General features: G+C 41.7%; 1 protein-coding gene across 17 annotated transcripts in view; it reads right to left on the bottom strand.

The window, feature by feature from the left end:
- LOC118251891 (sodium channel protein type 5 subunit alpha-like) overlaps nt 1-15,658 on the bottom strand; it is a 208,884-nt gene that overhangs the window by 110,780 nt on the left and 82,446 nt on the right. For all 17 annotated transcript variants that reach the window (XM_050709327.1, XM_050709322.1, XM_050709330.1 and 14 more), the window contains 3 exons: nt 6,380-6,521; nt 4,549-4,746; nt 549-728 (listed from right to left, as the gene is read on the bottom strand). In XM_050709327.1, the coding sequence (XP_050565284.1) occupies nt 549-728; nt 4,549-4,746; nt 6,380-6,521 (520 nt within the window). The remainder of the gene's footprint in view (nt 1-548; nt 729-4,548; nt 4,747-6,379; nt 6,522-15,658) is intronic.

Here is a 15,658-nt window from a genome sequence, read left to right as displayed (position 1 = left end):
TAACAACTGTCTCACTCTATTTTTGTTCCTGCAATATACAATAGAAACAAGTGCCACAAAGTTTTGACTTGAAGGCAACTAGCAAAGGAATAGAAAAATGTTAATATTGTCTTTATATATCATTAAAAATACCCTCAGAGACAAGTTTCCTCCTTTTCTCCTCCTCTCTTTTCTTTTTAAGCTTTGCAGGTTTCTTCTAAGAATATTTTAGCTGTAGTAGGTATAGGATAGATATAATCAGATGAATGAAATTAGAGTAAGAAAATAAATCAGACTGTGGGTAATCTTGAAGCAAAAAAAAAAGTAAAAAAACTGAAACAAAATAGGTTCATAAGAATGCTTAATGAGCATCTTTAATTCATTTTGAAAATAAAGCACTAATATGTTTCCTTCCACAGTTCTAACACAAACTATCTGCAGGTCAGTCGTGACATTAAATATTGATTCTTCTTTCCAGCTGGAAGTTTCAGGTTTAAATGCATATTCAGAGCTTGGCCTATCCAATGAAGCGCAGTGAGAAATAAGTGATGTTTCAGAGCACAGCTTACCATTCTCCTCTGACCATCATCGTATTCACACTTGGGATTCCTCTGGTCTTCCCCATATTCTTCCCCCGAAGATTTCTTTTTCTTTCGCCTATTTCTTCTTTCCTTGGCATTTTTGGATGCTAAAGGTGACATTTCCAATGAGCTAAGTGACATTGAGTCAATCCCTTTAGCAGCTAGTGCCTAAAAGAGAAGATGGTAGAAAGTGCAAAGTCCATTATTTGAGTTTAGGATCCCAGTGAGAACTAATAATTAACCTGTTCAGCAGTTATTTTTCATTGTAAGTTTTAAGGTTCTAGAGGAGATACATGAAAAATTCCAAGTGGTCATTAATCATAAAACTATCTCCTGTGGCTGGAACTGGTCTTAATCTAACATCCCTACTTAGCCATGAGAAAAATAAATAACAAGTGAACCAGGTTCCTAGTACAAATGCACACATGCAGATCTTCCATCCAGATCCTGTGATGAAGCATTAGGAATGGCTGCATAAAATAATCTGATTTATGGAGAGCTCATGAGCAATATTTCACAAGAGAACCAGTTTGTGGGCACATGCCTGCAGATGTGCACTGCACATGCTCCCTCTGGAGTAATGCTTCTGGTGGTGGTCAGAAAGATCTCAGGTTGGGGCACCACAAGAAAAGCCTCTCCTGGGACTTCAGCCCCTCAAACCAGGAGGGCTGAACGGGTGGGGGTGGAGCCACGCTGGCTGCTGGGTTTTCCTCCTCAGTCGCAGAGGGATGCTAGGAGCAGCAGGCAATTCAGTTGACATGTCTTTGTAAACACTTATGCCAAGCAGCAGCGCAGGCAATTATGATCAGAGATCCAAAGAGAAAGCCATGGGCTTAACTGGAGATAAGGTGGACTTTGCTACGCCGTGCGCTTCAGTGCTGTGCTGCCTATCTGGTGGGATCACTACAGGAGCTGACTGATAACAGACCAACCACTAGAAACCCAGCAGAAGCCGAATGCAAAAGCCTGAGCACACAAAGCAAGAGCTTTGAAAGCAAATGAGCAGCAGAAGGAAGAATCAATATATTCAGAGAGGAAGCTGCAGCCCACGCCAGCACACCGGGTCCCCATCCCCAGTGCAGGCGGGAGGAGCGAGGGGGCTCCTCTGCGGAGCCGGCTCTGAGCACAAAACACGAGGTCAGGTTTGGAGATGCTGATGTTCCAGCAGGAGCCATATCAATGACCTGGAGACAGACCAATTTGCAAAGCCCCCAGCTGGAGTACATAAAATGAATGAATTACAAAAAAAAAAAAAAAAAAAAAAAAAACAACAACAACCTCTCCAGGTTCCCAAGAACTGGAGGAATGGATGAATCCTCAGTGCTATTGTCTGCAAGCCACTAGAATCTAACAGGCAATCAGCTCTCCGCAGCAAAATACTCCCTTCCTCCCACAGGCATCAGTCCATGGAAAGTGAAGGCACTTAACAGTCGTGTAAAGAATCAATCATGTATTTCAAGGAGTAGCGGTAGCTCTATCAAGCTGAGAGCACAACAAAACTTAATTCCTATGGGAAATATCTTTCATGAGCAAGCTGCTTATAGCAGAGAGAAGGAGGGCTCAGACACCAGTCTAAGCTGTTTTTCTTTTTTTTCTTTTTTTTTTTTTTTTTGAGTCAATTAATTTAATTGCTATGCTGAAGTGCTTTCCCTTCATAACGATTCAGCAAGTCTTTTGGTGTTAAGTTCAGGTTTAGGAATGTGTTAGACCAATTGCGTAAATTGACTGATGGTCCCCAAGCAGGTCTATCAATTATATTTGTGTTCTCTTTGTACTGCACAATGTCAAAGCTGGTCTAAGGAGTTTTAGTTTTCCTTTCTCATTGCCGTCATATTCTAGTGATCTAGAAAATACAGAAAATGTAGGTTATGTTGTTAGGCTTACTGGAACTGTACTCTTACTGGAAATAAGCTAATTTTCAGTTTCCTAGCATTTTCTTACCTATTGCTTGGGTTGCAATGTTTCAGCACTACAAACCACAGTTAACTCACAAGGCAGGGAAGGAGATTGGGACCAGGTGTGTCTGGCAAGGGTGTGCGGTAGCTGAAGGATAGGAATAAAGCTTAGCTCACATGCACCATAAAAAGGGGGTTATGCACGAGATGGGATGTAAGGCAAGAGCTTAGTGGTATGGTGAGAATGTCAAAACCAAGAACCCAAGGACTTGAAGAGTGAGATTAAAACTGAGTAGCTCTTACTGGGGCAAAGGACATCTGAAAGCTACATGGTATAGCAAACCACTCAGATAACTTTCCTGAGAATCTTCCTCAGGATGTCTAATTTGAGATTTTGGGGACTGACATGCAGAATGACCAAACTTCACATGAAGTCATGGACAACTTCATCTTGCAGATACAAAGTGGGGGTGATAGCTCCTGGGCATTTAGGCAGTCTAAGCTAATGAACACATCGGATCCCAGACTCTGTTTTCCTAAACTCCTTCTCAATAAAACTGGGATAATTCTACAGGAGTACTGCAAATACAAATGAGTAGTTTTGAAGCACACAGAGTGTGAGCAGTGACAGGAAGTACTGAAAAACCTCTGAGGACATTAGTCATTTTGTTTTTGAAGCAGGCTTTGAATGCTCGAATCTGGAAGTCTGCTTGAGCCGGCCTAAGGCTACAGAGCAAATGAGGAGACAGTGAAGAGCTGCTCTTGAATCATGCACTGTCCACCCTTTGTACTGAACAAGGCACAGGAAAAATGAGATGTGGTTGGCTAAAGAAAAGACCATGTTATAAAGCATACAGACAAAGGAGAAAAATTTAAGTTTGCACAAGCAACCTTCATTTTGACACACATTGACTTTCAGGACTTACTGTTCCTTTTTTGTATGCATACATACATATGGGTTTAACTGAAATCAAAGTCTTCAAAAGGAAATTCTTAAATATCTTTAATTATAGCTGGGGTTACCGAAGTTGACTGTTATTAGGAAGAGCTCAGCTGGAGTCAAAACACATGAAAATTTGTATAAAATAGGGACAAGTTGGAGTTCGGCTTGCTCCCTATGGTTATGGCAGAAAGTTACCCTGTTCATATATGGAATAAATTGCATTTACCTATTACTTAAACGACCGAAGTAGATCTTTAAAAGGACATAAACAATGCATAAGCCTCTGCTAGTACTTTGTCAAGAATGAATTGCATTTTCTATTTTCTTTCCAATGATTTAAATGGGCTTTGGATTAGGCCCTGAACCCATACGTATCCTAACGAAAATTATGTATATTAGTTTATATTGTGTATCAAGGATTTATTTCTCTGAACTACAGTGCTGCATGTTATTTCAGACTAATTTTCTTATTGTCTTCCTGCTCACAGCACTGAACACGCTTTCTTCAGCTGTTTAATAAATGCTTTCTGCCCCATACAAATCACAGTCAAATTAATCAGTGCTATTAAGGCTACATTGGCTATTAAGGCTTCCACACCTAGGCCTCCCTGTTTTGCTCAAACTACAACATAACATTAAACACATATCCTTTATATAATATGCAAAGCTTAACCTCAAGATCTGCCTGTTCACTTGTTCGGGTACAAAGTTATGTGTGCTTGGATATTCATGGCAGTACGGATGAAACAGTGTAGAAATGAACATGAGCTAAAGAAGGGGTGGTTCAGCTGGGGCTATGGCTGAATGACCAAAATAGATGTTCTGTGTTTGAATGCAGATGTAGTAATATCATCATGAAAATGTCTTATATGTCAACTAATATAAATTCCTCTGCTGGCATACACTGGTACAGTTAAACCAATACAGCTCTGGATGTGTAAACCCTAAACGGCCCTAGTCCTAGCAGAAAGAGCCATCGCTTTTCTTTCAGAAAGGACTGTAATAACTCTACCCAGGACAATAAACATTAAGCTGCTTTCAAGCAGAACCTTATTTCCATTACCACATAAATATGAAATAAAGAGAATGTGAATCTCAAGGGACCATCTTAAAGTAATCCAAGGCTAATCACATCATGCAGTTTACTCACCTCCTGCTCTTTCTTTAACATCTCCATGGCTTCCCGAAACTTTCTTTCCTTCTCTTCTGTTTCAGCAATAGTGGCTTGGTTCTGCTCTTCATATGCCATGGCCACCACAGCCAGAATCAAGTTGACCAGATAAAATGAACCCAGAAAGATGACCAGCATGAAAAAGAGCATGTAGATCTTCCCAGCAGATCTGAGAGTCTGTAAATACAAAAGTAAATTCACTAGCAATTGTTTACAAGTTTTTTGCCAGGAGAAAAAAAAAAAAAAAAAAGGTTGCTTTTTTTTTTTTTTTTAAGCAGAATCCGTTTCATGACAAATCATGGTGTTATTCACGGAAATAACCTTCTCCACAATAAACTTTTTTACCTTAGTCAAAAATTGTGTGCCTTACACTACTATTCATTTTTAAAATAATAATGTTTTCCTCTTTTACCAAATACTTCTGCTTGTTTTCTTTGACTAGACATAACCTTACATCAGCTGCAGTGAGAGGTTTCTTCACACAGCCCAATCTATTTTTGTGCAGTACATAGAGACTTCCCATGCAGGATTCATTGTTTCCCTTTAACTGTCTACGGTATAGGTCCTGTTACAGTCAGTGGGGAGAAAAAGTTACTTTTATGATGTAATTCACCCAAGCATTATTTAGACATCTGCCTCAGAATAAGAAAAACTAAACCCTGGCTGCTGTTGACTGTACTTCCCGATTTCTTACCAGATTTACAGGCCTAACTAGAGTTTCGCACAACAGGTCGAACTTACATTATAAATATGCCTCACAGTCAAGGATTTGACTCTAGTGATAGAAACCACTGTGTGCTATTACAGGGTCAAATAATGAGAGGAGTGATGTTCACCCTTATTTGCCCTGACAGTTTCAGCCTTCCAGAATTGTACATGTAGCTCTGTGCCAAATAAGTGAATGCAGTTGTTCAAAGAATCTTTGATTGCCTTCTTTTACATTTTCCTGACATGAAATTGTATAATTAATTGTCTACATGTGAAGCAGAAATCCCTGGTACCTTCAAAGATGTTTACCTCAGTACCTTCAGAGAAGCACCTTTCTGCACTAACTCTCTTGATTTCCTTGGCTATGCACTAGTTTTGGCAATTTTGAGATGCAGAACTAAGTGTTCAATGGTTTCATGGAGAGAGCATGTAATTTAGTACCAAACTATCATATGCAGTTCTTCAGAGTGTGCATACTTTGGAGAAAATGCACACTAAAATGAGCATTTACGGGCAGACCATTTTGCATGCATGACTGTAAGTTAACTCCATTTGTGCCCCTGTCTCTTAGGTCTCAGTGATGAGATGTTTACAGCAGGGAGAGCTGTGAGGCACTAGGTAGTCTTGCTGGCCAGTGAATTTGTGTTCATTGACATGGTTTGCAAAAACAGGTATGCCAAATACATAGGTGCTTTTCTATTTGGTTTGGCTGGTTGGTGGTGGGTTTTTGTATTTTTGTTGTTGTTCTGAGCTGGACTCAAAAGATTAGTTTATGTTACATCAGTCACTAAACAATCCTTAAGCAGTCTGGGTGACCTTTATTAAGTGGTGAACTTTATTCAGATTCAGGTAATTTCAGAGCATCCTTCTCTCAACACCAATTTTACCCCCTCCCCCAAATACCCAGTCTTATGCCTTCTGGTATGATCAACACCTCTAAGAAAAGAAAATAATTGTAACAACTGATGATACTTGTCCAGAACACACAAAGAACAATTTAACTAATAACTAGGAATTCCTTCTTGTCTTTAATTATTGGATATTTAACTCTAATAAGATGATGTGTTTATTTCATATTTCTAGTAACAAAACACTCTTATACCTGTTGATAGAGACGTTCCCAATAATCCTGAGTCATAAGACGGAACAAAGAGAGAAAGGCCCAGCCAAAAGTATCAAAGCTTGTGTAACCATGGTCCGGATTTTCCCCAGCCTTCAGACATATGTATCCCTCAGGGCATGTGCTGCAAAACATGACAGACAGTACACAAAATATGGCATAGATGGCCTCAGTGTGGAAAAAGAGATTTCAAAGGGACCATATTGAATGCTCTTGGTTAAAAGTACAGACGCTCCAAGGTAAATTCTTCCATTGAGTGAAAACACAGACATATATGCTAACTTCACAACACCAAAGATCTTTGTAATCTTGTTTTTCCTTTGAAAGGATAAGCTGGGAAATGGTAATCATTTACAGTTACAGTTCTGGGTAATACTCTAATGGTGAACCTTCTCTCATTAAACTTTGAGACTCTTTACAAGTAATTTTCTAGACCCATATGCCAGAAGAGAAAAAGAATGCTCTCTGCTTTAGAGCCAACAGTGGTACTAAGTACCAAATCACATCATCAAATGAAATAGCACCAGGTGGCAGAGATCCCAGGTCAGTGAGCCTCCCACTTTCCCAGCAATGGTGCAATAAACAATTAGCCAAAAGACCTAATACACCTGCACACTACAAGTTACTTTCCAAGCATAAGAAATGACCTATCAGAAACTGCAGACATTGAGCAAAGTGCAAAGATTTTGCTCCTGGATATATCAGGGAAAGAGAATACAAGATCAAGGAAATTGCCAGTGTCCTAAGGCCCTATAGTATTTGGGAATTTGTTAGGTGAGAACGATCTAAGTATCTGGAGAAGCAGATCTCAGCAGAAATTTGCAGAAATGTATACAACTTTTACTTTTGTTTGTTTGTTTGTTTGTTTTCTCCCAGTAACATCCCATCAGATATTTCAACCACTGCTATTTTTCACCAAAGCAGAATATTGCTGCACATCAAAATGCAAAGCAGTAAAATAAATAGTGAAAAATAATTTTTAAATGCCACCAAAAAAAAAGAGAACAAAGTGGACTCCTGAGAAAACAGACTGTGCATCAGCATGAAAATCAAGGGTTTTACCTATATATATGTATATATATAGTATTGCTTGTTGAGATGAGACTATATTACTAGAGGTTTTGAAGGTATACAAATCTATGGTGTCAGCCACCAACATTACATATTTGAGAATATTTTAAGAAGCTTAATTTAATATTGTTAGTCAAGCACAAATTTTTAAATAAGTCTGCTTTGAACACTGAAAAAAGGAGTGCTGAAGCATTGCAAAATGCCTGCATAACCATATTTGCAGTGGTCTTTAGAGAAAGCAATAAAAATGAAAAAGAACAGTTGATGTTTAGTGAATTAAATGTAATACAGAAGTGAATATTATAAGTGATTCCATCTTATTAGGTAGAGACAAGTTAGTTTATATCAGTTGAGAATTTAGACAGTGTATTGGGTTTATGTGGCAAGGCTTTGGTAGCAAGGGGCTGCAGTGGTGGCCTCTGTGAGGAGAATCAAGCAGCTGCCCCACGTTAGATAAGGGCCAGTTTCAACTGGCTCCAAAGGGACCCACTGCTGGCCAGAGCTGAGCCAGTAAGTGATGTTGTTTGTGCCTCTGGGAAAGCAGAAAGGGGGAAAAAAACCTGCTGCTGAACAGCAGCTGGGAGAGAGAGGAGTGAGAACCAGCCCTGCAGCACCCAAGGCCAGTGCAGCAGGAGGGCAGGAAGTGCTCCAGGCACGCAGCACAATTCCCCTGCGGCCTGTGGAGAGGCCCCTGGTGGAGCAGGCTGTCCCCCTGCAGCCCATGGGTCCCACACGGAGCAGGTCTCCACGCTGCAGCCCGTGGAGGAGCCCCCGGTGGAGCAGGTGGATGTGGCCTGGAGGAGGCTGCGGCCCATGGAGAGCCCCCGCAGGAGCAGGCCCCGGGCCGGAGCTGCAGCCCGTGGAGAGGAGCCCACGCAGGAGCAGGGGGTCTGGGGGCAGCTGCCGCCCGTGGGGGACCCGTGCTGGAGCAGTTTGCTCCTGGGGGATGGACCCCGTGGTACGGAGCCGTGTGGGAGCAGGTCTTGAAGAGTGCCCCCGCAGGCTCAGTTTGGGAAGGACAGCATCCCGTGGGAGGGACCCCGTGTGGAGCAGGGGCAGAGAGGGACCATGAAGGAGCAGCGGACATGAAGCCTCAGGGACTGACCGCAGCCCCCAGTCCCTGTTTCCCTGTGCTGCTCGGAGGGAAGATATAGAAGAGGGTGGATGGGGAGAAGGTGTTTTTAGTTTGCTTTTTTTGTTCTCACTTCTCTATCTTGTTAGTAATAGGTAATAAATTTGATTAATCTCCCTACACTGAATCTGTTTTGCCCATGATTATAATTGTTGAGTGATCTCCCTGTCCTTATCTCAACCCTTGAGCCTTTTCCATTGTATGTTCTCCCCCTTTCCTTTTGAGGAAGGGGGGTGAGAGAGCAGTTGTGGTGGAGTTCAGCTGCCCAGCAAGATAAAACCACCACAGACACTAATAACTGTCTCACAAAGAAAGAAAAAAGGAGATTTGTCTATTTTTTTCCCCTACCTAGAAATGTATCCTTCTAGAGCTTTCTTACTTTAACTTCCTATTGTTTCCTGATCGGAGACACATTTGAATAAAAAAGTAAAGTAACATTACTGAGTTAGAAAAGAAGAAAATGCTGATTTTTTTTCTTTTTTTTTCCTTGAAATATGCATAGGCATACTGAATGTCTCTTGTATAACCATGTTCTTTATTGAGGCAACATTTTCATTATATCTCCTCTGTCCTAGAGGCAGCATCTGCTGTCACTCTCTGCCATAGAGACATGAGATTTCTGCCTTAGATCTGCTATTGCAGACAACCTACAGTGCCCGTGACATGCTGCTGATACCGTTCAAGAGAAACGGATCCTCTGGGTTCTTTAGAAGGAAACCCTTTCTGTGCACTTGTGTTAGGACAGCGTGCCCAGGCAGGACATGAAAATTCTTGTTAAGGCTCTTTCCTTTTGCCATGGAAATGACTGCATTAACAGTGTATTTGGATGGAAACTGAGTTATCATTTACAGAGATGGACAAACTTTCCTTAGTCCTTCATGAAAGACAGATCCCAAGAAGCTCTACTGAGCTGGTGTAACTGCTCATATTTTAACGTTATTACTAATAGCTAAAACATCTTAGCATAGCTGTGAGAAACTCAGTGGTGATAGCTTTACTGGTGGACTTAAACCTAGGTTGGGTAGTAGGTTGGAAGTAAACTTTCACCTAGAATAAGCTGGCCACATCTTAGACAAAACAGAAATGCTGCCATTCATTTCACGAGAGATTTTCATCTTAATTTCTTTGGAGTTTCCTAAGCCATCATTTCAAATAAGAGAGAGCTGTGCCTTAGAGAAAGGCAGTATTGGGAGTATTGAACTTGGATGTATTTTCATGCATCACCACGGGATCAGAGGTTTCAAAGTCACTCTTAGGTTCACTGCCAGTGTTTCTGACTGGGGAAAGTCCATTTTGAAGCAAAAAGGAAAAGCAGTTTGCTGCAATTGCTTGGAAAGCCCTAGGAAATGGAGATGCAACTCCTCTGACTTTGAAAGTGAACAATGGTTCCTCAGACTAATATTTTCTGTTTATAATACAGTTGCTATTTTTTTCATGATTTGTTCTGCCTTTGTGTGTCTCTAAAACCTTTTCCACTTAGCAATAGATTGCCGCAGTGAAAAGATCTGTCTGGCTCCATAGTGAGTGTACACGGTACTCTAATATTATGTGCAGGTGTACAAGCATTCAAATGAGGTGTCTACAGCACAAAAAACATGAACTCCAGCTCAAAGAATGCTATTAACATTAGCTCACATCCCTCTTAATGAAGACTAGATGCTTGAGACAAAAATCTCTTATTTTTCAGCTTCTTACACTTCCTCACCCTCTTTTGTAGCCTACAGAGGCAATAACCCACGGGTTGTAGGTATGCTGAAAATCACTGAGAGGAAAAGGCAATGTTGCTTCCCAGAAAAATACTCTACAGAAACTTAGGAGGAAGGCTCTCACATGATAATATTATTCTGCAACTGACACCATTTCCTCTGAGGATTTTTTCAAGGAGTGTCAAGATTTTGCTGAAGTGTCTTAGATGTATAATAAAGTCTTCCCCCTCAGATTTTTTTTTTCCAAAATCTTTTGCTTGTGTTACCTTGGGGAAGCATTACAGAGGACTGCACTCTCCTCTGATGCACAGGGATGGGCAACAACAACAAACTACATAAATACAACATCCTGCACAGGAGCCTCACAGGATGCTGTTCAATTAATCACAACAAAATTAGTGTCATTGATTGGGAAAAGTTAAAAGCATCAGTCTACCTACCTATCCATCAGGCTGTAATCACCACTGTAAGCTGGCACTGGTACAGGAAATTAAAGAACATAAGAAACAGCTTTGTTTTAAATAACACAGATTGGGAATGCCAGAGAGTTGGAGCCAAGGGGCATAATTACAAAATGCTCTGGCTCGAGAGTTTAATCTCAGTAAGCCAAGGAACCTGCTGATCCAGACTGCAGTGGCCAATAAGGCTGTGCAATAAAAGAAGATTTGTAAAACAGCCATGTGCTGGGTTGTAACATTCAGACCCTGTACACACAGGGAGCGTTATCCATGTGCTACCAGGAGTTAGCAACAAACCGCTGCTCAAGTCAGGTATGACAGCTGTAAAATCAAGTCTACACCGTTATCTGGTGTAGGCTGCAAAAGCTCACTACGGCCTGCCACTTCAAATTGCTTATAAAAGAAGCAACAATGGGAGATAAAGTGCATCCCACAGACACACGCCAAAAATAATTAAATAAAGCCTTAAAAACAAACACACAATAAACATATCATGATAAGGGCTACTAGGTATCCCTGTTTTGGTCACATTTTAAGCCTAAAAATGCAGAAAACAAGCTGGAATGTTTACAACTGATGTTTTTGATACGTGGCTAATTCCAGAGGATTGCCTGGTGAGCATGACAGGGTTTCAAAGCCTCCTAGTAAGAGCTAGAAGGAGAAATGGTGCCTGTGGCCTCCTAGGCTTGGTGGTGCGCATGGCAAAGAACTCCTCAACCTGCCTTTTCATGTTGAAGTCCTCAAGCCACAAAGCAAAGGCCTGGATCTCCTTTAGATCACACATGCTAGTGCTTTCCTCTGCACTTCCCATGTTTTCTCATTTCTTTTGGCTTTGAGGGAAGAAACCAGCAGCCAAACAAGGAGTGCCTACCAAGCAATGATTGTGGGGGAACAAATAAAGATCCTTAACCTAACATTTGCTCCAGCCTGAAAAGATGAAACTAACCATCTGAAACAGGGCAATATGTTTTATAGTATTTACAAAATGAACATTGTATGGGTGATTGGGCATGTAGGAGAAGGGGACTGAAAGTCAGCAGCATCCCAGCCAAGGCCAGGAGTTGCTAACAGTGAGGGCTTGGTCTGCCTAAAAGTCACAGGCTGCTCTCCTTCTCTTGCTTTTTTTTTTTTTTTTTGTGATATTAAAGACTAACCAGGGTTAGAGGGTCTGACTTATAATTCCCCATTATTCACCATCTAAGAACCAACATCTGACTCGCAGAGGCACGCTTCATTTTGGATAGGTCTGACTGCGAGCAAGGGATGCCAAAAGTCTGAAAGGAAGTGCGAGCAGATCCAAACAAACACACGGAAAAAAAAAAAAAGAAATAAATGAAAGGAGCTCAGAATAAAGAGCAACATCAGCCAGGTGCTGAAACTGGAGAAGCAAAGGGAAGGAGGCACACGTCAGCAGACTTGCTCACAGGCTCAGAGCACCCACTGGCCTCCGCATGCCACATACTTGTACCCACAGACTGTTTCAGCCTCTCCACTGGCTACTTGTTCAGACAGATGGAAAACCACTGGTTTCAGGCTATGTCAGACCCTTCATGCAGGCACGCAAGCAAGAGGAAGAACTCCCTCTGTTCCAAGATGACTTTTTTATACTTCATGTTCCAACAAGGAAGGCAAACTATCATTTATTCTCAATCAATCCAGTGGCCAGACACTGGATCTTCTGCCCAACCCATCAATCAAAATGTAAAGCAATTTATCGTCATAAACACAGTGACAGATTACAGTTTAATGAAGACAGGAGCCCACAGTCAGTCTGCTTCTCTCATGTGGTTGATGAGCTTATTACAACTTTGACTAAGAGATAGTATTACCCATCCTTAAGAACTGAGTGGATTTAGACTTAATCCCACTGCTGTTCTTTAACCACAAACATGACCTTCCAAATACACAACTGATCCCCAGAAGTGGAGACTTCCACCGCTGACCTGAAGGCTGTATAGTACATAAAGTTATCCCCAATGGCCTCTGCAGCATTCTTCAAGTGATATACCTGTCTTGTGGTGTTTCTTATACTCAAGTGAGAGGCTTTCTCACCAGGAGCAAGCCATCCTCATTCTGATGTCACTGTAACCAACGCGGAGTAAATGAAAAAGTCTACATTATTTACATCAGAATCTATTTAAATTCATGCAAGGCATGCTGTACACCCTGAAGGTTTGTAATAAGGTCATTGATATTGCTTACTAAACTGGGGTGTAATTAGGTTATCAGCTTTGGCAGCCTAAACAATAGACTTCATTCTTTACAAAATGTCATCACTTCTGGAAGGAGTCACATTTAGGAAATGTATCCCCTTCCTCACTCCACCAGTTTTTCCAGCCTTTCCCACCTGTCAGCCAGCTACACCCCATCAGACTGAACGTGGTGAGCATTATGAGGACACCAGTCCCATAGACACACTCCAAAGCTCGCCAGGAGCCCATTTGCTGTGATGGGTCCATTCACATAACAAGTTAAACACAGGCTGCCAGACTGCACCTGCCTGGCAAAGCTGATTATCCAGAGATCACCTTGACTAGCTGTTCCTTGTGACATTCCCCTTTTTTGTCCCTCCCCAGGAGAACATACACGAAGTGAAGACACCTGAGCACTATCTTCACCCCGACTTTTTCATGTTGGTGCCTCTGAAATACAAACCCTCCAGGAGAAGGGGGCTCTTCTTATTGTATTTGTCCAGCAGCCAACAAAACAATGCCTGAATCTGGGGCCTTCAGCTCTTAAGACAGCAAGTAATTATAACAATAGCAATAATAGTAACACAGGCTTACTTAAATTCATGCAACTCAGTGCTGCAGCGGACCTAATTGCCAGCAGCAGAATAAAAGAACCAAGTGGGTACATTATTCTCTGCTGCACTTCCTCAATCTTCAGCGCAGCTGGGGTTGTGTTACTGGCCATGTTTGCTTGTAGTTGGGGGATTGAGAACTGTGGGAGACCACACAGTTGGAGATATTCTGGTGGACATATATATGTGGTTCTAGGCTCTCTGCCTGCCAAGGGCTGAGCGAAAGCTGCAGCACTGGGCTGTGCAAGACAAGACAGAGCTGGTGGAAGCACAGGAAGCATCTGATTGTCACAGTGCTCCTTGATATGGTGCATGTTTCTTCTCCACCCTAAAGGGGTGTGATAAGCCCTTGCAAGGGACTTTAAATCACCCCATGGAGGATGCATAAAGGCAAAGGAATGTTATTACAGCTCAGAGATCAAAGTGCTACATCACTGTACATGCTGTAATGAGTATGCTGACAGCATGTTGGCTTGGAGAACCTACTGTAGAAGCGTGGCTTTCAGTATTCATGGTGGCTGTGAAAACAGGTATCTGATGCAATTTTATGTGTTGGCATTAATTACCTTAGTAAAATGCCATAACTCAACAGGAAACAGTTTTATTCTGATGATACTTTAGAAGCTGTTAGGACTTGCTAAAAAACTTTGAGGAGCATTATACTACATGGTCCTTCCTGCATCTCTTATATGCAATCAGCTCAGTGACAGACGAATTTACCAAACCACGTAGAATCTTGACCCACTCTGTACATTATTTTAATGTAACCTGTTAAGAAAAATCAAGGTCATAGTGAAGATAAAGGTAGGTAAAGTTTCTATAGCAACAGTTACTAGGATGCAGTTGCCAAAGGTGCTTTCTTGTTACATCCTGAAGTAGCTTTACTGGCTGCTTTTCCTTCCTGTTCACTAGCCTTTTTGGTAATATCAGTACAGACACGATGCAAATATACTTTCATTGTCTGTATGATCTCGTAGACTGTTCCTGCCCACAAGCCGAGTATATAAGACATATCATGTGAAAGGACAAAAAAAATAAAAATAAAAAATAGAACAAACAGTCTGGCCTTGAGACCCAGAGGGGACACAATTGACTTAAAACATACGCGTTTGTCTGAAAAAACATCTCCCTATAGTAGTTGCAAGTGAAAAAGTGAAAAGAACAAAGATAAGTTTCTCTTTTTCTGCTTGTTTACTTTGTACATTGATAGCATCTTGTCCATTTCTCTTTTCCCTAATGGACAAATTTCTTTGCTGCTTCTATTGCTCTTCCAAACCTTCAGGCAGAGAAGGAAGACAAAACAGCAGTCTAAGATAAAAAAACATCCCTGTGAAATTACAACAGCATAAAAGTGGAACTGCTTTGGAGCTGAAATGTATCTTCCTTTTTCATGGACTGATAATCCCAAGCTGCGGCAGCCCCCATAAATCTTTGCCCTGTGGGAAACACAGGGCTCCATAGTATTGGGCATCTCATTAAAATGAATGGTTAATAATCATTGAGAAGGAACACGCTGTAATTGCATGGATGGCACGAGGCAGGATGGTGCAGCATGACATATAATGCTTCCCACAGCTCATTCACGGGGAGATTTGGTCTGGTCATCACAGCACGACGATGCCTGGTAGAGGTTCTGCTGATGTGCTCAGGCAGGATGCCACACTGTAGCTGAACATGGGATCAGGACTCCCCAAAACAATCCTTTTGCCCTGTGTTGACCATGTGCCATCACCTGGGGCCAAGCACAAAATGTACCACGTACTGTGGGTCCCTCAGCACACTCTAAAACTTTAGTCCACCAATGGGTTTTGCCATTGGTACTATCACTGTACCCATCCATGCATATGTGCACATTTGACCTCAGGGGCCACTTTTACAATGTGAGATAGATGCCTCCAAAAGGCCCATGATGCGTGTGCTGGCAGTGTATGTTGCTGCATAACGCCCCATAAGGCAGCTCAGTCACCTACTCTTCTGCAGCCCTTGCAAACCATAGTCCACTTGATGCTAAGGCTGGATTTCATAAAGGCTGGAGCAGCTTTCACATTCTGATCCTAGCCAAGATCTTCCAGCTATTTCATCCTTGTACCG

The sequence above is a fragment of the Cygnus atratus genome, chromosome 2 (genome assembly GCF_013377495.2).
Source record: "Cygnus atratus isolate AKBS03 ecotype Queensland, Australia chromosome 2, CAtr_DNAZoo_HiC_assembly, whole genome shotgun sequence".
NCBI classification, from domain to species: domain Eukaryota; kingdom Metazoa; phylum Chordata; class Aves; order Anseriformes; family Anatidae; genus Cygnus; species Cygnus atratus.
The sequence above is the reverse complement of the archived record's forward strand: the minus strand, read 5'-3'. Positions and strand labels throughout refer to the sequence as shown.